Source organism: Hyperoodon ampullatus (assembly GCF_949752795.1).
Source record: "Hyperoodon ampullatus genome assembly, chromosome: 6".
NCBI classification, from domain to species: domain Eukaryota; kingdom Metazoa; phylum Chordata; class Mammalia; order Artiodactyla; family Ziphiidae; genus Hyperoodon; species Hyperoodon ampullatus.
This window is the reverse complement of record NC_136919.1, coordinates 115347795-115371080: the sequence shown is the minus strand read 5'-3', so window position 1 is coordinate 115371080 and position 23286 is coordinate 115347795. Positions and strand designations below refer to the sequence as shown.

General features: G+C 41.4%; 1 protein-coding gene across 1 annotated transcript; it reads left to right on the top strand.

Moving 5' to 3' along the window:
* Positions 1-18705: 18705 nt before the first annotated feature.
* On the top strand, positions 18706-22658 carry NEFL (neurofilament light chain; the record flags this gene model as incomplete). The annotated part of the gene is made up of 4 exons (XM_079706452.1): positions 18706-19995; positions 21016-21140; positions 21532-21896; positions 22516-22658. Exons 1-4 carry the CDS (start codon positions 18949-18951, stop codon positions 22656-22658), a joined length of 1680 nt encoding a protein of 559 aa, XP_079562578.1. The 5' UTR covers positions 18706-18948.
* Positions 22659-23286: the final 628 nt, after the last annotated feature.

Below are 23286 nucleotides of genomic sequence, written 5' to 3'. Positions count from 1 at the left end.
CGTGAGCTTAAATTCTTCGTTTCAGATGCCTGGTACAGTAGCTAATATATACTAGGCATTTAATAAGTAAAGGGATGATTGACCTCTTATAGTTCATTTATTCCTTTATGTATGACCTTTTACTTACCATGATCTCATTTGGGCATCACATGAGAGAGGCATAGCAGAAAACCATATTTTATAGCAGAGGAGCAAATGAAATGAGCTTTCTAGGATCAACAGCAAATGGGCGACAGAGTTTGGGCTGAACTGCAGGTGCCCTGACTCTTTGTCTGGTGCTCCTTCAGGGAAGGCTGAGGAGCACACAGATGAAGAGCATGGGCTTTGGAAGTAGCCAGACCTGATCGCAAAATCTGCCTCTCCTACTCACCAGCTGTGACCTGGGACAATTTATTTTTATGTCCCAATCAACCGTTTCCTGGTCCTTAAATGCTGGTAACTGCAGTGCTTTTTCAGAGCACAGCCCAGTCCCAGTGCATCGTGAGAGCGCGGTCCATGGTGGCCATTATTATGAGAATGAAACTGAAGTCCCTCATTACCATACAGATGCCGAATCCCACAGAATGCATCGTCACCCCCAAACAGCCAATCTCAGAGAGCCAGATGAGCCTGTGAGTGGGTGCTGGTCCCGTCCCCCAAACCAGGGCACTTTGCTGTGGAGAAAGAAAAGGACATATATACACTACCAGATGTCAAATAGATAGCTAGTGGGAAGCAGCCGCATAGCACAGGGAGATCAGCTCAGTGCTTTGTGACCACCTCGAGGGGTGGGATAGGGAGGGTGGGAGGGAGGGAGACGCAAGAGGGAAGAGATATGGGCACATATGTATATGTATAACTGATTCACTTTGTTATAAAGCAGAAACTAGCACACCATTGTAAAGCAATTATACTCCAATAAAGATGTTAAAAAAAAAAAGAAAAAAAAAGAAAAGGACAGTCTGTCACTCTCCACTGTCTCCCCACTCTCATCTGTATACTGCCTAGTTCACTGGTACAAGGGTGCTGTCCGGGTGCACTGCGGTATCTTTCACGTCCCAGCAATTTAATTTATCCCAGTCACTGACGGTTTCGCCAATATATCTCCAGCGCAGCTCTTACTGCTACGTTTCACTCGGAGAGGGAGCGGAAGGTGGGAATCATTTGTCAAGGATATGGGAGAATAAGACATCCAACTTCCTGCAATAAAGAGGATGAAGCCCTGTGTTTTGCTCTCATACTGCATCCAGGGATTCAAAGTGTACACACGCTGAGTAAGAGGCTCCCAAAATTAGTCACTGGACCTCTGCACCTTTTAAAAGATGTTTTGCTTATTGAGTCATCATTTGTTTAACTCCTAGTAAGCACCAGACTTGGGGAGTTCAGAAGTGAGAAAGATAAACTGGATAACCTCCCAAGCAAATAGCTATATAAGAGGAAAATGAGGTGAATAAGGAAATATTCGAAGACAAAACAGAAGTCTGTGGGAGCTGAGTTGCTGCAGTTCAGAGGAGAGAAAGGAGCAGACATTTGAATTCAGCCTTGAAGGGTCGGGAACAAGCAGTGCAGTGAAAGGGCACAGTATAAGTGACGGCAAGGGGAGGTTTGGGGCAGCTCATGGAAGGGGTGAGAGCAGGCAATGAAGAGCCAACGACGGTGCTGATCAGGGGCTGATGACAATATCAGATCTGCCCTCCAGGCTTCGGCAACAGTGGCTGCGTGGACTGAGGCTGGGCGGAGACTGAGGCAGAGGGAACTTCGGATGAGTGTGTTGCTTCAAAAATCAAGGACCCTGGGTGCCTCTTCTCTCTTAAGTGTTTTGCACTCAGTTATGGAGCCATCGGTTCTTCTGTTGAATTGTCCTGAATCCTGGTGCTAATTTTAGCATCAAAATCCAGATACAGAAAATTATTAAAGAAGGGATGAAAAGTCATACGATGGCTGAAGTCAGAGCACAAAGCTCAGTCTGAGTGAGTCATCGAAGCAAGAGGCACCAAGCCAGTAAATAACATTAACTTGATGAAAAGAGCCATTTGTTTACAATACCCCCTACCCCTTTCTTTCTTGATGTGGAGGCTAAACAAAGCACACGTAATGAAGCTGAAGAGGATTTGTTAACCAGCAACCCTTAAACATTACCCAGCAACGTTGGTGAAGCATTGTCACAGTCTCATTCCTGTGAGGTTGAGAAGGGCAATTCAAGATGGGGTAATGAAAAAAAAAAAAAAAGATGGGGTAATGGAGGTGAGCCAGCCTTCACACCCGGCTCAGTTCAGAAGCAACATCAGGACCAGTGCCTAGAACCCCACTGAATCTACTTAGTGGACCTCTCCATCTGTTCATGGGAAGGACGGGCAGAGATAGATACCTGGATGAAGGGATGCTTTCTTGGGACTTCCCTGGTGGCACAGTGGTTAAGACTCCACACTCCCAATGCAGGGGGCCCAGGTTTGATCCCTGGTCAGGGAACTAGATCCCACATGCATGCCACAACTAAGAGTTTGTGTGCCACAACTAAGTAGCCCATAAGTCGCAACTAAGTAGCCTGTAAGCCGCAACTAAGGAGCCCATGAGCTGCAGCTAAGGAGACTGCCTGCCACAACTAAGACCCGGCGCAACCAAATAAATAAATATTTAAAAGAAACAAAAGGGATGCTTTCTTCACAGGAAACCATTCAGAGCTGGCTAGCTGGAAGATGAGGTTTGCATTTGTGTTTTGAAGCCAAGAAGAGTTGTTGTAACATCCCACAGCTACTTAAGCTGGCTTGGGATCATGGCTAGTTTGGCTCTGATGGCTTTTGTCTGTATTTATGGCCAACAGAGAATGGGCCCTCAAATAGCTCAGCAAGGAGAAGCATTCTAAAAGACCCAGGGTGAAAGAGGAGTGAATAGGTGGGAAGGAACCACTGACAACGTGCTGGCATGACTAGGGATCTTCTGATGGCCTCAGAGTGATTGTCTTAGGCATTACCTTCCATGGCCCCCATGGGAAAATTTCATGCATCAGAATAATAATGATCCTGAGATGCAAATTATAAAGAGTACACTGCATAAGTGCTCCTAATGACCTTTACAGATTCAGGAGAAACAATTATTTGCTGAGGCAGCCTAGTTGTAAAAATAATGTATAAAGTAATTAACTACTTGATAAGAAGCTAACTTTTACATTAGAAGTTTATTTAAAGTAGTAATGATTCTACTGTATACTAGGAACGTCAGTAATAATTATAAATGATATTCAAACTACATCATCGACACTGGATATACAATTCCTCTAAAATTTGGTGCAGCAACTTTCAGCTTGGAGAGCTCTTAAAAATAAGTTGGATAATCATTTGCCTTTATAATACAAAGTAGCACTAAAAGACCACCCTTATCTTTTCCCCAAAGATCTCCCCTGCTTAACACTCAGTTACCTGGAATTCTATCGCTAACGATTTAGTCTTGTTGAAATAGATTTCTAGGCCCAAGATGGAGTCACTCCTGCTCAGGGTGCTACATCAGCAAACCAAAACTTAGGTATCTTTTGCGTCCCTGTAAATACTCCTCCACTTGACCAGAAATGCAGTATATCCAGTCAGCCAATCTCCAAACACCAAGCCAACTATGGGCTCTATATTTACCTCCTGTTCCTTCTTAGCCTAATCAAGGCCTCAGCCAACATGTTTTCTGTGCTTTCTATTTCTATTTTTCTCTTCCTTGTTCTTTATTCTTTATCCTATAAAAGTTTCCTGTCTTCATCCCATTTTGCGGTTCTCTGATCGGAGAATGTCTGCTTCATGATGTGTTAAATAAAGTTTGAATCACTTATATTATCTTCTTAAACATTTTTAACGGTCTTTTGGGGGTGACTCTCTAGGTATCCTGGTTTTTGAAAGCATAACCTCTTTCTGGAAGAGTTGGAAGTACTGCTAACATTTAAAGGTCTAAATTCATACTGCAGTATACTTATTTCACCACTAGATGTTGGTCTTGCCGTTTTGATAACGTTGAAAGGTAGTGCTTCCTAAGGCTGTACTTGTGTCTTCATTTAGAGTTCTGTGCATGAGTTTCTTGGATGACCTACTGTGGGTTTAACAGAATCTAAGCCTCTGATTTCAAAACTGAGCCTTGCATGTTTGCCCAGAAGCTAAGATCTTCTGACTTAGGAGCATGGGGTTTGCAATGAGCTAATTGGCACTTAAGTTATTTGAATTAAATTATTCTCAGTTCATTTAATAAGACTGCCTTTTGATTTTTTTCTTGCTTCCTTTCCGCAACCAAGTTGAACAACAACAAAAATAAGTGAAATGTAAAATGGATCTGTCTCTTGCTTCTTTATTGACCTGAATGTTTAGTCCATCAGGAAAATGCTTGTGCAATTACATGTATATAGCTCCAGGAAAACTTAGCAAGCTGAAGGAAAGCTGGGGAAATTTAGCAGTCCAGTTTAGAAGAGAGCATCAATTAGTCATCTTTGTTTAGAAGATGATGGGCAAGTCTACAGCTTGGAAACTAGCTGAAATCTTATAACCAAAACAACAACAAAAAATGATAGTACCCACAAAAAACAACAATATACCTTTACCTACAAAGGAATCAAAACATAAAATCATGTATAGTTAATGAGTCTTTCGGGACTCAAGGTCAAGACGTTGACAATAAATCAACAGAGAAGCTACCAAATATTTATTGTCCACCAATTATTACCCAAGTAACATAATAGATAGTTTACATACATTATCTTATTAAACCCTCCCAACATATCGATAGGCATACTTGACTCTGTGTACAGAAAAGAAAATTAAAACTCAGAAGAGTTATTTCTTTGAGACCCTCCAGTTAGTAAGTTGTGAAACTGAGATGTGAATGCAAGTCTTTGGACTTGAAATCCAGGGTCCCTTCCCCACACTGCAGCTACTTACATGGGAATTTTCTTTGAGGAAATGATGTTATTGGGCACACATACCCACTTGCAACTGTCTGGGTAGGAATATTACATAATATAATGCATACAATGGAATATTATTTAGCCTTAAATAAAGAAGAAAATCCCATCATATGCTATAACATGGATGAACCTAGAGGACACTATGCTAAAGGAAATAGCCAGTCAGGAAAAAAAAATACTATATGATTCCACTTATATAAGGTCTCTAAAGTTGTCAAAGTCATAGAAGCAGAAAGTAGAATGGTGGCTGCCAAGGCATAGGGGGAGGGGGAAATGGGGAGCTGTTGTTTAATGGCTATGGAGTTTCAGTTTTGCAAGATGAAAAAAGTTGTAGAGATCTGTTGTAAAACAATGTGAATACACTTAACTGTACACTGAAAAATTGTTAACATAAATTTTATGTTATGTAATTTTTTACTATAATTAAATTAAAAAAAAGGATATGCAAAAGTCTACAAATAATAAATGCTGGAGAGGGTATAGAGAAAAGGGAACCCTCTTACGCTGTTGGTGGGAATGTAAATTGGTGCAGCCACTGCGGAAAACAGCGTGGAGGTTCCTTAAAAAACTAAAAATAGAGCTACCATATGACCCAGCAATTTCACTCCTGGGCATATATCCAGAAAAGCTGAAAATTTTAATTCAGAAAGATACATGCACCCCAATATTCATAGCAGCACTATTTACAATAGTCAAGACATGGAAGCCACCTAATGTCCATCAACAGATAAATGGATAAAGAAGATGTGGTGTATATATAATGGACTCAGCCATAAAAAAGAATGAAATAATGCCATTTGCAGCAACATGGATGGATCTGGAGATTATCATACTAGGTGAAGTAAGTCAGACAGAGAAAGACAAATATTATATGATATCACTTATATGTGGAATCTAAAAAAATACAGACAAACTTATTTACAAAACAGAAATAGACTCACAGACATAGAAAACAAACTTATGGCTATCAAGGGGGAAGGATAAATTAGGAGTATGGGATTAACAGATACACACTACTATACATAAAATAGATAAACAACAAGGATTTACTGTATAGCACAGGGAACTATATTGTAATAAACTATAATGGAAAAGAATCAAAAAAAGAATATAGATATTTACATATATATTTATAACCAAATCACTTTGCTGTACACCTGAAACTAACACAATATTGTAAATCAACTATACTTCAACAAAAAAAGAAAAGATGCAAACAAATAATATGAGTAATGAAAAAGGAGACATAACTATGGATAAAACAAAGACATCATATTGAGGTGATCATTTTATAATATACACAGATATTGAAGCATTATGTTGTACACCTGCTACTAATATGATTTTATATGTCAACTATATTCCTCATTAAAAATAATAAAATAAGATAAAATAAGACCCTAAGAACAGAAATAAGCATCTATGAAAAGAGTTGGGAGAGAAGCATTTCCGGCAGAGGGAACAGAGCATGCTGTTTATGCTGAACATAAACATACACAAGGGTGTATGTTTAGAAAGTGAGGAAAAGAGAAAAGTATAGATTTTTTCTTTCTCTTTACAAGAAAGAAAACAAACCAGAAAGTGGATTTATAGAATTTTATAACTTCAAAAAACCCCCAAGACATGAAAATAATAAAGGACTATCACCAATACCAATAGTTTTATGTTAACATAACAGAAAACTTAGAATGTACAATTGTCTGTAAAAATATTAAGTCCTAATATTTACTCAAGAAGAAATAGAGAACCTTAATGATTCTGTAACCATTAAGATATTGATTTTTTTAGTAGTTAAAATTTATATAAAATAAAACACCATACATGGATGATTTTATAAGCAAATTCTATTACACATCCAAGAAACAGATAATCCAAAGTTACGTAAATCTTTCCAAAAAATAAAACATGAGGAAACTACTAAAGTCAGTTAATTAGGTTAGCCAAGATCAGGCAAAGAATATGGGAGAAAGTAGAGGTTAACCTCACTTTATGAATATATATGCAAAAATTTTAAATACATATAGATAAACTGAACCTAAGAATGAATGTATGTATGTGTACATGAATATGTATATCTATGTTTATCTATCTAATTGCAAGAACGTAAAGATGAATTAACATTAGAAACCTATTAATCTAATTGATCACTTTTACAGAATAAAGGAAAAGGACATATGATTGTGTTTATTAGTGGCTGATATGTCTATGTTATTATAGATATATCCATATTATTTATAGATATGAATTTCAAAAGCATGCAAGGGAATGAGTAATACTAAACTCAGTCTGCTGCTTCTCTCTGGGAAAGAAAGATGGGAAAGAGATAGAGGAAAGCTATGTAGGAGTCTTTGTACCCATAATTTTTGTTTTAAGATTCTAAGTAAATCTGATAAAATATTAAGATTTTAAAGATGAGCAAGAGATATATGGTGTTTATTATAATGTTCTTTACATTTTTCTACGAGATGTAATAAAAAGAGATCCTTCTGGGGCTGGTCATGTCTACCTAGAAGTTTTTCAATAAAAAACTGTCATTCACATTTTAAAAGGTACATTACCGTTGTTTAATCCTGAAAGGAAACAGATTGAAATATGACCCATGAAATATATATATATATATATTTAGTTCCTTTGGTGCTTACTATTTTTTTTTCTTTCTTACCGATTTTTTAAACATCTTTATTGGAGTATAATTGCTTTACAATGGTGTGTTAGTTTCTGCTTTATAACAAAGTGAATCAGCTATACATATACATACATCCCCACATGTCCTCCCTCTTGCGTCTCCTTCCCACCCTCCCTGTCCCACCCCTCTAGGTGAACACAAAACAGCGAGCTGATCTCCCTGTGCTATGCAGCTGCTTCCCACCAGCTATCTATTTTACATTTGGTAGTGTATATATGTCCATGCCACTCTCTCACTTCGTCCCAACTTCCCCTCCCCGCCATGTTTATCCCTTCTTTTTTAAAATTATGTACAGACACATATATAAAACTTACCTAAATAAGTATAAAAGTATACATATATGTACAAAGTAATAAATATATAAGTAATAATATATAAGGAATAGAAAATTTTGTGTTGTTTTATATTTCTTTACCAATATCACTCAATATTTGAAATCTTTCCAAAGCCAGAAAGCACGTATTGACCTATTGTAAAAATATTGTGGAGGGATAAATTAGGAGTTTGGGATTAAAATATATACATTACCATGTATAAAATAGATAACAAGGACCTACTGTATAGCACAGGGAACTATACTCAATATTCTTTAATAACCTATATGAAAAAGAATCTGAAAAAGAATATATATATAACTGAATCACTTTGCTGTACACCTGAAACTAACACAACATTGTAAGTCAATTATACTTCAATAAAAATTAAATAAATATTTTAATCTATCAGCTAATTAATTGGTTAACTATTCCTTTAATTTTGTTGAAAGCAAAGACTTGGAAAGCACCTAGCTTGCATAAAGATTTAGCTCTTCATGGTTAAAGTAATTTACTCACTCTATTTCTGGGAAGAATACCAAAAGAGGCTTTACCAAGTCTTATCAAGTAACTATTAATTATACCTGCTTATTTTTCACTTAGAGGTACCTTACATAACTTAGAAAGAGTTGGAATATGTATAATTTTAATTTCAATACATCTTTATCAATACAATGTTAGAAATGAGATTATCTTATTTTCTATGTGATTTAAATGCATTTTTGTCAAAACCTCGTTGATGCAGATTTAGCTCATTCAATTTATAGCGAAGGTGGGAAAGCAGAATCAGCACAAGTTCGCAAGCAGATAGATTTTACAAAAGACTACATATGTCAATTGGGGATCTGGAAATAGAGTCCCTTAGCACTATTTATGCCTGTGAACCCCTTAGAAAGTCCTCCAATCCCTTCAGGGGAACAGGTGGCCAGTTCAAAGGCATTTGTGCTTGGTTACCCCCAGAGCTAGATCTAGGATCAGACACCTCAGCCCCTCAAATCCAGTGCTTTTCCACTCTTTAGTGTTGTTTCCCAAAACCATGTGGACTTTCAGTATGATCTACAGAGCAACAGCACACCCAAAAAATTTCATTACAATATCTGGAAAAGATAATGTTTGATACATTTAGGGTTTTTTTTTTTTTTTTTTTAAGTAACAGCAGGCTCCGCTCACCATCTAGGATGGTTACCATAGTGATACCTAGAGATTGTTTGCCTGTCCTCTCTTAAACCCCAGACTCCACAGTCTACTATTCCCTGGGCATTGAGCTCAAATTCTTAGGTTCCTGTCTTCAAAGGGAAACCAGCAATACACACATTTTAGGAGGAGAGAAAGAACCAAAGATGGAAAAAAGGAGAAAGGAAGAGAGAGTGAGAGAAGTTGTTTCTATTCTTCATTCTGGGGTTTGGGTCCTAGGAGAGAAATGTCAGTGGCCTTAATCTATGCTCGGTTTCAACACTTAATCTTGAAGCAACAGTAAGAGAAGCATCTGATTTTTCCTCTCATTTCTTTCATAACCAACCCATGAAAAGAAAAAATCAGAAGAGAGAAAATGAATTCTATTGTGTTAGGTGAACATCAGAGGAGAGAAAATGAATTCTATTGTCTTAGGTGAATGGGAACCAATTCAACTGATAAAAATATTGACAGCTGTTCAGCTGTTTATTATTAGCTCTTCTGTAGGAAAGAGGAGTTTAATGCAAATAAGCAAATACATATTCCCTGAAAATTTCAATTAATAATGCTTTCTTTCTTCCCTCAAAAATCTCATTCTATCGGCATTTGCTTATATTCTGTCTTTGGCTCATATTTGAACTAAGATACTAGCAAGTCTCCGTTTTTGGAGTAACGCTGTGTGCTTTTGAACTCTCACTTATGGTCACTTAAAATATGAGTTCTCCTTGGTCCTAGCTTATCCAACGCTTTTGGCCTTTTCAATACTTTTGAATCAGAGAATCTCAGGTTGTCAGAGGACCCAAGATGCCATCTAGGGTCAAGGCCAGCTCAGAGGTGGAGTGCTTCCCTTCTGAACTGCTATCACTTTGTGTGGGGAACAATCTCTTCCACCGAGCCTTGCACCCATCTGTACATTTAAATACATTTTACTGTTAAGACACAGCTGTGTGTCTTACTTAAGTGATCTTTCTAAATTGGGGAATTCATTTGGAAGAAAATTTTAATCTGGATAACTTCTAAAGTAAGTATTAATCAGTGTTAATGGGCAAAAACTTTTTTGGCATAAGAAAAAGAAAACACTTTGCAAATTGAAATATCTCAGGCCTATTCCAAAGCATATCTGTTGTTGTAATGGGATCTGGTAGTGCGGTTTATTAAATTTGTAGGATAAAGTGATACTGAAAGGTGCAGGGAATCTTTTTCAGTGTGCTTCTTTCTCTTCCAGATAATATAATAAAAGAAATTGCTAGTTAGCAATAAGGTAGGGAGCCTGTGTCTAGAGAGAAAAGCTCCAATGAGTTTGGTTCTTATAAATGATTGTAGTGATGGATGGCTGTTTTTAGAACCTGCTAATGAAGCCAAGTGTTGACGTATTTATTTGGTGTGTGTCTGTGGTGCTCTGTCTAAATGACCATTATATGGATTACTTTACTTGCTCATGATTTGAGCCTCCTCAACTCTATTGAAGCATTTTCTTGTAGCAGTCTACAAATTTAAACTGCAGAGGAAAAAAAGAGTGAGAGATTCTATTTGCCTAGCACCTCTAAAGAACATTCTTGCACTTTGGTCATAACAGGAAGTGTGAGAATTCAGACAAACCTAGACCCCGCTGTGTGACCTTGACCAATATTCTTAAGCTCTCTGAACCTCATTTTCCTCCTTATGGAGTAACTATAATACTTAACTCATTAGAGATCAATGACATCCCTGAGTTCTCCAGGCATACGGTGTAGGCTCTAGTCTAAACCTTAGATTCCACATCTTTAAAATGAGGATGATTTAATTAGCCAACTCATGGGATTTTGTGATGATTAAATGAAATTATCCAATGAAAAGACTTAACACAGGGCCTGACATAAAGCTTTTATTCATATTATTGCACGCAATTATGCTTAATAAATGCAAAATTTCCTTTTTCCTTATCCTTTTAAATTATAGGATTGTGATTTCCTTTCCTTGCTCAGGTTTGGGTACCTGGTATGCACATTCTTATGCTATTTCACTTCTTCGGTTTCCATCTCCTACTCCGTTTGGCCTTTTCCTAGTTGGTTGGCACCTTCTTGAAGTATGTAAGAGCGAAAAAGCTCAGACAATGCAAGAATTTCTTTAGCCAAAGTTCAGGTGGGAGAAGACATCTCAAAATGAAGATTTGGGGCTGTTCCCTGACTTAAACACATCCAAGTCATCTCAGAATTAATTGGTTGTGACTAATATGAATTATATTCCAGTCAAGTTATACCAGGAAGGTAGAAGCCTTTGCTTTGGGCATGAACTCAGAGTCTATGGGGGATATTTTGCTTTCAGCCCTGCCAACATTCTGGCTTATTCTCTGATCAGCCTCCTCTTCCCAGTGGCCTTATTGTCTTTTTCCATTTCCTCACTGCTCAAAGTTCTCAAGTTTTCACTCTTTTATTTCAAAAGGAATTATTAACTCATATTCAATCTTAGGTATAAAGGACTAATATCGGTTTTAACTCTTTCCTCTTCTATTGATATTGGCATTTTAAGAGGCATTCAAGCTAAAGAGTTGAAGCTTTGATTTGAGTAGTTATGTATCAAGAATCTAATCTGAAAGCAAGAGACAAGTGGGGCTTCCCTGTCTTTCTGGAAGAGTACCACAAGGGGATCTGGAAAAGGATAGGCCTGGTACATATGAAACTGTAAGATTTAGAGAAACAATTTCCAGTGAATTTGATGAAAGGTAACCTGAGTGATAGCCCTGGCTCCACTGTTAACAGGAGATATGATTTTGGGGTAAATCCTTTACCTCTGCAGATCTCGCAGCATCCTTATTTAGAAAGTGAGGACGGTAACATCTGTTGATCTGTTTCTGCCTCACAGGATTGCTGCAGGAATCCAGTGATATCATGCAGAAATGCTTGGGAGATCTCCGCTCTCCATGTAAACATCACTGCTGTCATCTCTGTTATGTGAGGATGCCTTAAGAATCATGTGGAAAAGAAATTTGAGAATAGTGAGAAACAGAAAGTGAAAAACCAAAGCTCATTTTGGGCCACTAATGCCACTGCCTCCCTAGAAATTTCTGCTCTGTTTAGATATAATGTTCAATGGCTACGGTGGGGAGGGGCGGTAAGAGGGGATAATCATTCTGCAAAACGGAATAAGCAAAGGAAAGGTTAAGAGCTGCTGAAGATGAAGAAGCCGGTGGAGGACTTGAGTGGAAACATTTAAATTACTTCCCAATCCCAAGAGTCTGTGAAGCACAGCACAGAAAACCACATTTCTAATGGTATTAATTTAAAACATTGGGAAATTCACTCATTATTGAATTTGACATAAAGTTGGAAGGTTTTAAAGCGATTACAGCAGATTTGAACAATGGATCCAAAGCATTTATATGAAAGATTAGGTTTTAAATAAAAGTTGTATTTTTAGGTTTTTATAAAAGCTGCAGTATAAATGAATAGCCTTAGCTTTCAGAGTCTTTTTTTTTTTAAAGGCGATGCAAATTCAGTATGAGGCAGCAATGTAAGATGGCTAAAAATTTTGAATGCAATATTGGGATGGACTAATAGAAATACAATACCTATGCATCTTTAGAACAACAATAAGAACATCCACTTCATCGAGCTGCTGTGAAGCTTAAATCTGATACCTGCACAAAGCATCTGGCATAGTAACCAGCCTCAGAATGTTGGTTCATTTCATTCACGTGACCTCTCTTTTCTCTAAGATCATGGCAATCATTGTACCTTCCTTCCTTTCCCCGAGACATCACCTAGAATTTTACCTTTTCTTAATAACTTTTGCATAGTTCTTTGAAATTTCACATGCGTGGGCTTTGTCTGCTTAGTTATTTTAAAAGTGATTTGTTATATATTTTTATTTGTAAATTTATGTTATATTGTTTATTTTTACAATTATATATGTATATACATATATATTGTTTACATTTTTCTCTCTTGATGTAAAACTTACATTCAATGAAATGCACAAATCCTACTATATTCTGAGTTTTGACAAATGCATACACCTGTACGACCCAAACTTCTCGAGACCTAAAACAATTCCATCGCCCTAGAAAGTTCCTTCGTGCCTTCTCCCAGTCATTCCTCACCTTACACTCATTGAAGCAACCACTGTTTTGAATTTTTTCCATCATAGATTAGTTCCTCTGTTCTAGAATTTCATGTAAATGGAATTATACACTATGTATCCTTTGTCTAAGACTTCTTTCACTCAGTATCAGTATACTGTTTTTTTTTTTTTTCTTTTTGCGTTACGCGGGCCTCTCACTGTTGTGGTCTCTCCCGTTGCGGAGCACAGGCTCTGGATGAGCAGGCTCAGCGGCCATGGCTCACGGGCCCAGCCGCTCCACGGCATGTGGGATCTTCCCAGACCAGGGCACGAACCTGTGTCCCCTGCATCGGCAGGCGGACTCTCAACCACTGCGCCACCAGGGAAGCCCCCAGTATGCTGGTTTTGAGATTCGTCCATGTTGTGTGTATCAGTAGCTGGTCTTTTTATTGTGCTCAGGTATTTTTCAAGCCCTTGGAGACAGGACTCTGCTATAAGTCCCTACACTCCCCCACCTCCCCTGGCACTTAGACAGACTTGTGCACATTACAAGTGTTCCAGTGGCATTCGGTGACTCAATGGATGAACACAAAGAGTTATTTGATCAATCAATAAGTCATTTAGACACCATCCAGTTTTGCTTTTCTAATCCGGACAGTCTCTTATATGTTCAACTTACCAGACACCAAACGTTATATATCCTGGTGCCAGCAGCCTGTCTGCTGTACTGGAGGAACCGGGGGATCCGCCCACGAGCAGCTCTGCAGCAGCATTTGCTGCATTCCTGCAGCAGTGAAGTGAACCGCTGCTCTGGCTGGGCTCTAGCCTGGCTGCGAAAGAGCCAACCTCGGGCCTTTGTCTCTTGCCGATGGAAATGCTTATACACTGTCTTTGCAAACAGTAAACCTCACATTCCTCCGACTGATTTATTAAACCACTGTAAAGGTCAGCAAAGAAATCCAGGTGCCACATGGCATGTTTTTGTGGCTAGTTGGTACTCAAATTGCAGAAGCAGCATGTATTTCCTCGCAGTCAGGAAAGCACAGCTCAACAAACAGGGTTCGTACTATTGGTTCAGACCGATAGGGCTGTGACCTGCCTGAAATGACCGCAGATGAAGCCCTTTAAGGTCTCCACCATACCCTCTAACATCTGCGGCTGGTGACTGTGATTAAGGGCAAGGCACTGTGGAACAGGCCTCTGGGGAGATCATACATTACCTTGGCCAGTTCCGTGCAGCAAGCATTTAGGAGTTTAAACCCATCACCACCATTTCTGCTTGGACAGCAGCAACTTCCTGTCATTTCTAATATTGCATGTGTTCTAAATGTAAATGTGCTTTTCATTTTTAATTTATTCAAATGACATTCTCGTTCCCGTTGCCTTCTACATTTTATATAGCTGCATAGCACACTTTACGATGCATTACTTCAAAATGTGATGCTGTAAAATTAGTCATATTTTATATTACAAGGGGAAAGTTTTCTTTCAAATATATTTCCCAAGAGATGGGGAGATTCATGTATTATGACTCCTATGGTGAGCATAATATATAAAGAAATAAACTGGTTATAAAAAGCAGAGAGGAAATATATTTGTGGTTTCCACACACTATATAATCTGTTGATTTTACTCATATTTCTTTCTAAAAAGGTAAAGATTTGGAGAAAGCATGATAAACTTCAGTGATGAGATGTTGGGTGCCAGCATTTGTTCTTTTATTCTTTAGAGCAATTTTTAAGGTCATTTTGCTAAAGAGAACCTATTTACAGGAGTGGAATATGACGGTATTTTAATTAATAAAAAGGTGGATGTCATAATATAGTTATTCTAAAGAGTTTAAATCAGCTAAGGTTGCATTTAGGTCATTCATTCCAGAAAGGGTGTTTTGTAAACTGATGTTTAGAGGCGTGTCTAAAAAGTCACATGACCAGTTATGTGTCACGTTCTACTGATAGCTTTCATTTTATTTTACATTGGAACTCTTAAGAAACCTACAATAATTTTACAGTTTATTGCCACCACTAGCTGTCCAAATAAAACACGCTCATTAACAATTTCTTCATGGTATAAATCAGTTCACATTTGTCTCTCCCCAACATGAGTGGTTTACCACACGCACAGAGACTGCAGCATACAATTATCAAATTCCACAGAAACATATGGAAGCAGCAAATGCCAGTGGCTGCAGCATGTGTAATGAGTAGAGCCCTACTCAGGCTGGAAGCGAACTGAGCTTAGGTGTGGAGTAGCTGTGTGAGTTGGCACATTACTTAACCTCTCTGGGACTCAGCTATTTGCTCAGAATAAACAATAACCCATTTCATGGGGACCTGGAGGTTATTAAATAATAGATACCAAATGCCTGTCATAGGGCAGGCATCCTGCATGTATTTATTTCCTTCATCCCTCCTTGCACAGACAAACTGATGACGACTTTGCTGACAGTGATGTATCTACCCGATGGGGAAGAGTATAGCGACCCATCTGCTGTTCTGGATGAGGGCTATTCCCGCAGCTCACTGGTGGCGGGAGAACTTTGCTCTCTTGACCCAAGGACTGATGTTCTCACGAGATCTGCCTCATAAGAATTTCAGCCTAGAGCTCAGCTTTTCAAAACAAGTGCCAATACAGAATTCCTGTGTGCCAAAGTGTTTTAGAATAATGAAATGAAAGTCACCAGGTCCTATCCATCTGAAGCTTCTGACTCTCTTGGCACTAGAGGAGGAAGATTTTTTCGGTGGTTCTAAGAGTTATATTTTATGAGCTCTGTGGTAAGGTTAATACATTTTACTTTTAAACTAAACTGCTTCGAACAGTCATTTAGGGGAATTACAGAGCTATTACGGATAATCAGAGTAGTAGAAATTCTATGAATGAGTTTCATCAACAAACTTGCCTATTTATTTTTAACATAATTTTTATTTCCTAGGAGTGTGTTTTGTTGGCAGCCCTCAACCAATTTCACGTTGTTGGAGAATGTGTTTAAAGTGGAACAAATGCACAAGTGTGTAACAAGACCTCAAAGCCTTCTAAAGAAATAACGACACCCCTGTGAAAAACACGAATGCAGAAACATTTGTGGTAAGGGAAGGAAAGTCAAGATTCTTCTTTTAAGCAGATTTTCTAAAGTTGTTCATTTTACCTTTGCTTTGACACATAGGGCCAATGCCACATGGGTATTCAGAGAAAAGAGTTAAAAAGGAGGATGACTGGGCAGAATATTTTAAAAAGAAGCAGGTACCTAGCAGAGGAAGGCTGAAGGTAGGGTCACCAACACTCAGACCCGGGTTGGGTCCGGGAGCTCCTCTAAAGCAAGGCTGTAGTGGAGCTATTGAAAAAGACCACAGGTCTATATTCATAAATACAGTAGATCTGCCCCTTTCCCCACCCCCTGTTCACCAGGTTCAACAAAGGCAAGGGTCCCTGCCCTCCCATTCCTACCCTGCACACTCCAGGGTGCCTTTCTTTTCAGCTGCCCAAAGGACAGCAGCAGAGGCCCACAGGTTTCTTCTTTCTGCAGCATCTCACGGCCCCTGCAGCATCCATCAGCCACCTCCCTCTTTTCTGAGCAGCTTCCTCTGCAGTCAATCTTCAGCCAGGAGCCTTGGCAAAAACACTGACGAACTTAAGATCTCTGAGGGTGACCTGAAACTGAGGGAAGGGAGCTGGCACAAAAGAAATGAACTCGTGAATACCTAAGAGTGTGGTGTAGCTGGACTCACACAGAGCGAGTGTGAAACAATGTGGTTTTAATGGGGCGGGTTAAAAAAAAAATCCATTCTGCCACTTGTCATCCACATATGGGGAATTGGGAGCAGACAAAAATATGGCTTACTTAGGTTCTTCCCACCACCCCGAGAAGCCTTTCCCTCTGCTAAATCCCTGATCAACGTGAAGACCAAAGATGTATGGACTGTAAAAAGTCATCAGAATGCATGCTGCCAGGGCCAAGCAAAATGCAGGACAGCCTCAGCTTGAAATCCGAGAATGATTGAGTGTGGATGGACCTCCTGATAGACTTAAACTACCGATGTTAATGTTTCTAAAGTCTCATTATTTGAGACCTTAAAGATTCTTTAGAAACCCCATGCAAGTTCTCTGCTGCAGTCTTTTCCTCTACCACGAAGAAGGAAAGGTTTTTTAGTTACAAAGGACCTCAGGGGTTAAGCCTTATACCACTCCCACCCTCCTGTCGCGGGGAGGGGTTTGCAGTTGCTCCGGGAGCTTCTGTGGTATCCGCTCCAAGTCCTTCGCCCGCTCAGCATCACAGGGAAAGCGATGCCGGCTTCTCTGTTTAAAAACTCTCATGTCTCCCCTTCGTTTGCCTCTTTTAAAAAAATATCAGTATGCTGCACCTCAAACGCTACTCTTACCCAAAGAAAACAAAAATTAAATGCTTGCTTAGAAAAATCTTAGGCGTATTTCTCTGCAATCCCTCCCTGCAACCGGAGGACTCCCTAACATAGTGCGTGAAAACGCTCTGTAAACCGCAGGGCTGTATCAATGTGCATTACGGCGTGCACACTGTTTCAGCTCCCTGGGTGTTCCCTAAAAGAAATCCATGGATTTCGGACTGGGCCTGTTATGTGTTTATCAGAGTGACTCGGGGGGAAGAACCACACGGCTACTTTCTGCCCGCCCCAGAACGAGACGTCTCAGGTCCGAGTTCTGCTCCCTGGAGACGCGCTCCGCGCTCCGCGCTCCGGCAGGCAGCAGCAGCTTCCCTCTGAAAATCAGCCACCTGCGTGGCTTGTTGAAATCATCAGGTTGGGCGCTACACGGGTGTAAAAAGAGGCAAAGGGGCTTCTAATGTGATGGAGTTGTCGGTGTCGAGCAGGAATTTAGCTTGATGAAGAAGATACAGGCAACGTGGGACAGTCTGAAGTTCCCCGCTGCAGTGCTGGCTGCTGTCTTTTTGCAAATCGGTTTTCTCCCCAGCTAGTTCAAACTCCTCCACCTTCACGCTTCAACACGCCCAAAGTATGAGAGGCTTCGTTCCTCGGAAAGAAATGAGAAAATCTAGTAACACTACAAGGCTGATATGAACTGCTCTAAGGGTTTAGAAATGCTAAAATCAACACCTGCAGTGCCCCAGTTCCAGGTGTGTGTGTGTGCGTGTGTGTGTAGAAGGAGCGCACTAAAGAAAAAGAAAAATAACCAGGAGAAAGGAACACAAATTAAAGAAAGTGCCAGAAACAGCTACAAAGAAATATAAAACTTTCCTCCATATATGCCGCATACATGAAACCTGGGACAATCTTTTGTATCTCCAATGCCCTGGAGGCACTGCAATGTCACCGTAAACACCAGGGGGATGATGACCCTTGGTGGGGAAGGAGCGACGGGGAGGGGTAGGGTGTCTCCGAGGTTCCGGCATATGGAAAACTAAGGTGTCAGTAGGGAATGAGAACTTGTTATTGGGGTCACGATCGAATCCGAGTGATACAGGGATCAAGGAATAAGTAGGATGGGGTGGGGGTAGGGAAAGGAAATGAGTGAGGGGGTACGGGGTCTCACAGAAAACAAAGCCTTCAGAGAAAAGTGCAGAGGACGAAGCCGCAGCATCCTCGCGGCCTGTGGCTCGCCCCCGCCTTCCTTTTGCGCAGAATCCTCCCCTCGGCTGCAGCAGCGCTCTGCCCCCTCTGGCCTGGCGCGCAGTGATCGATCTAAGGCTGCGTCAGAATCCTCTCCGAGTATAAATAGGGGTGGCAGGACAGAGCCGAGCTGCACACAGCCATCCATCCTTCCCTCTCCCTCTCTCCCCCGTTCTTCTTCTCTCTAGGCCCCCATCTCCGCCGCCGGCCAGAGCGGCACCGACCGCCACCATGAGTTCCTTCAGCTTTGAGCCGTACTACTCGACTTCCTACAAACGGCGCTATGTGGAGTCGCCCCGGGTGCACATCTCCAGCGTGCGCAGCGGCTACAGCACCGCGCGCTCCGCTTACTCCAGCTACTCGGCGCCCGTCTCCTCCTCGCTGTCCGTGCGCCGCAGCTACTCCTCCAGCTCCGGCTCCTTGTTGCCCAGTCTCGAGAACCTCGACCTGAGCCAGGTAGCCGCCATCAGCAACGACCTCAAGTCGATCCGCACCCAGGAGAAGGCGCAGCTGCAGGACCTCAACGACCGCTTCGCTAGCTTCATCGAGCGCGTGCACGAGCTGGAGCAGCAGAACAAGGTCCTGGAAGCCGAGCTGCTGGTGCTGCGCCAGAAGCACTCCGAGCCGTCCCGCTTCCGGGTGCTGTACGAGCAGGAGATCCGCGACCTGCGCCTGGCGGCGGAAGACGCCACCAACGAGAAGCAGGCGCTGCAGGGCGAGCGCGAAGGGCTGGAGGAGACTCTGCGCAACCTGCAGGCGCGCTACGAAGAGGAGGTGCTGAGCCGTGAGGACGCAGAGGGCCGGCTGATGGAAGCGCGCAAAGGGGCCGACGAAGCGGCTCTCGCCCGCGCCGAGCTCGAAAAGCGCATCGACAGCCTGATGGACGAAATCGCTTTTCTGAAGAAAGTGCACGAAGAGGAGATCGCCGAGCTGCAGGCGCAGATCCAGTACGCGCAGATCTCCGTGGAGATGGATGTGTCCTCCAAGCCCGACCTCTCCGCCGCGCTCAAGGACATCCGCGCCCAGTATGAGAAGCTGGCCGCCAAGAACATGCAGAATGCGGAAGAGTGGTTCAAGAGCCGCTTCACCGTGCTGACCGAGAGCGCCGCCAAGAACACCGATGCGGTGCGCGCCGCCAAGGACGAGGTGTCCGAGAGCCGCCGCCTGCTAAAGGCCAAGACCCTGGAGATCGAAGCATGCCGGGGCATGAACGAAGCGCTGGAGAAGCAGCTTCAGGAGCTGGAGGACAAACAGAACGCCGACATTAGTGCTATGCAGGTATGGCACCGGGCAAAACACTGTGGAGGCGGGGAGGGGGCTGCAGAATCGAGTTAGGATGGGCGGGGGGTGGGTGGGGGGAGAGTGGAGGGCGCGCCTAGAAAGTGGAGATCAGAAATGAGGCATCTGCATGCAGCTGTTACGGGGTAGAACTTGGCTCCTTGGAGGCTGTGTGGGAGCGGGTGGGGCAGTTGGAGGGCGGGGTGCGGGCGCCACTGCAGTCTGCGAAGATGTGCAGGGTGCAGTTGAATCTCTGTTGCGCATTAAAGCTGCCCAGCCCTGCAGGGGGTTGGGTGGGGTGGGAGAAGGGATGCGAGCAGGGCGTTGCCTCTGGCCTGCCTCTCTGCTATCCTGAATTCACCACAAGTTGCTTTGCTGCACAGATTGGACCATCTGATTAATAAACACATCGACGAACTCCCATTAGTTCTGTGACCAGCATGATTTCAGACTAATTTTACCAGCCGCTCCCTTCCCGTAGCAGGTAGACAGGAATACAGTCAAAATTGTAGTAGGTAATGATGGTCATAGTAAAACGTTCTTTTTCTCCATCTTCTGGAGAGAAGAGAAAATAATATAGATACATAGAAAATATTTTAGAGAAAATAAAAAAATTTAAATTTATCTACTTCCTTCTCCTATAAAGAAGTAGATTTCTTGTATGTAACCTGGATAAAGTTAGTCAGTGCATGAGAAACAAAGTTTTCAAAAAACAAATCTGTTTAGTTCCTTGCAGGCATTTTATGATAATCATTTGACTGTAGTAATTAACAAAAACAAAAAAAATTTTCTTCTATTAGTTTTTTTTAAAATATTTTTTTGCTGTCATCTCATGCTTTATGAAGCTGGATTTTGTTAGGCAAGCAAAGAAAGGTTTAAAAAGAGAAAAGGCAGTTGTTTCAGGGGAGGTTTTATCTAAGGTGTGCACTTTGATTTTAATTAAACCTATGCCCTTGCAGCTATAGTAAAGTAATAGCAGTAAGGATTTACGCTTGTATTTTTTTTTTTATCTTCCAACAGGACACAATCAACAAATTGGAAAATGAATTGAGAACCACAAAGGGTGAAATGGCAAGATACCTCAAGGAATACCAAGACCTTCTCAATGTGAAGATGGCTTTGGACATTGAGATTGCAGCTTACAGGTAAAAATGGAGGGGCAAAGGTAGCAGCACTTCAACCTTAGGAAGGAAACCAGACTTCCTTTCTGTTGAATCAGAAATCTTCAAAAATAGTCCTCTGAAATAATTGTGTTCACCTTTTGGCCTTTTCCAAGAAGAATTTATCCTGTAATAATGAGACCTGTTCTTAGCTTCCCATTACATTTAAAGTCTAACAGACAGGGTTATTTTAGGTGTTTTTTTGGTTTTTGTTGTTTTCCTGGTCTCAGTCACAACATCCCCAGTTATTAAGTTCTGATCATTTCCAACCCTGCCTTTGGCTTTCAGGGTGGCACTGGGTAGGTGTTGGGTGGTGGGCTCAGCACACTTCCTGTGTTCATGATTGTGAACCCCACCCTCTCCCTGCCTCCCCCAGGAAACTCTTGGAAGGTGAGGAGACCCGGCTCAGTTTCACCAGCGTGGGCAGCATTACCAGCGGCTACTCCCAGACCTCCCAGGTCTTTGGCCGATCTGCCTATGGTGGTTTACAGACCAGCTCCTACTTGATGTCCGCCCGCTCCTTCCCATCTTACTACACCAGCCACGTCCAGGAGGAGCAGATCGAGGTGGAGGAGACCATCGAGCCTGCAAAAGCTGAGGAAGCCAAGGACCAGCCCCCCTCTGAAGGAGAAGCTGAGGAGGAGGAGAAGAAGGAAGAGGCCGAGGCTGAAGCTGAGGCTGAGGCTGAGGCTGAGGCTGAGGCTGAGGCTGAGGGAGAGGAGGGAGCCCAAGAGGAAGAAGGTAGGATTAAAACCAAACCAAACCAAACCCACCCTGCAACTCCAGGTTCAGCCGGGGCATGAATATTTGTTAGGAGATTGATAAGATAAATGAAGCCTTGCTTATGCCAGGGAGTTTAGAATCTTAAATAATACATTGATCTATTGCTTCAACAGACCTTTAGTAATAAGCACCTCATTTCTCAGATCGGCTGTCCTCCCAGAGACACACATCTCTAATTAGCTTGGTACTTTTTTGAAAGGAACTTAAAAAAAAAAAATCCTCCTCCTGCTGTCTTTTTATTCCAAATTAAACATTTTAAAATCCATTCATTTAACTCAGTCATTTGGTGTCCTAAAGAACAAAAATGAACACCAAACACACAATAAAAGAAAACCAAGGTCCTGGAGAAGAACAGAGCATCCAGTACCTAGACATAATCTCATTCTATTTAAATATGCGTTCAGTGGCAAATTATTCCCGGCAAGCATTGTCAGTTGCATGTATTTTGGGAGAAAGGAGCTGAGAGGTTTGGGGGAAGTATTTTGACATTTGTGTTTCTCCACAAAACCCTAGCAGAAATGTTTTGATTGGACTCATGCTGCATTTGGAGTGTGTACGTTTGCTTTTTATGTTAAAGCTGCCAAGGAAGAATCTGAGAAGGCGAAGGAGGAAGAAGAAGGAGGTGAAGGCAAAGAAGCAGAAGAAACCAAAGAAGCTGAGGAGGAGGAGAAAAAAGATGAAGGTGCTGGGGAAGAGCAAGCCACTAAGAAGAAAGATTGAACCCCCTTTCCTTAACTATTCCAGGAATAATTCTCCTGAAATCAGGTCAATCCCATCACCAACCAACCAGTTGAGTTGCAGATACTATATGAATTAAGAAGTCAATATATGTATAATTCTGAGATGACTTAGGTTGGGCATTAAATGTTGTGCTATGAATTTTCTCCTTCCGCAGAGTATCTGTTTGCTTGCAGAGTGGCTTCCTGGCTTGCTGCCAGCCTGTGCATGGTCCACGCTTATGAGTTCAGGATCTATGGCAATGTGAATAATTCAGATGTTTACAATAAAAGAAAAACAAACCCTGAATAAATGAATTCACTAATGTTAATGTTAAACTTCATGGAAAAAAAATAGTCCTTCGAACCTTTGGTGGTTAGAAATTAAAGACCTTGAATTATGTGCTATAAATAGTAAATAAAGTTACACTGAATGACATTCCTTGCTGTGGTTGTTGACTTAATTCGAATATCTTAAAGAAGGCACCAATATAAGACACATAGAAGGGGGCTATTGACCTCCAAATTTTTTTAAGTCAAAATTTTAACAATTACAATGCATTTCCCCCCCTTAATTGGTAATTCTGAGGATGCAATTAGGTCATGAGCATTCATGAAATCTCTCCCCTCAA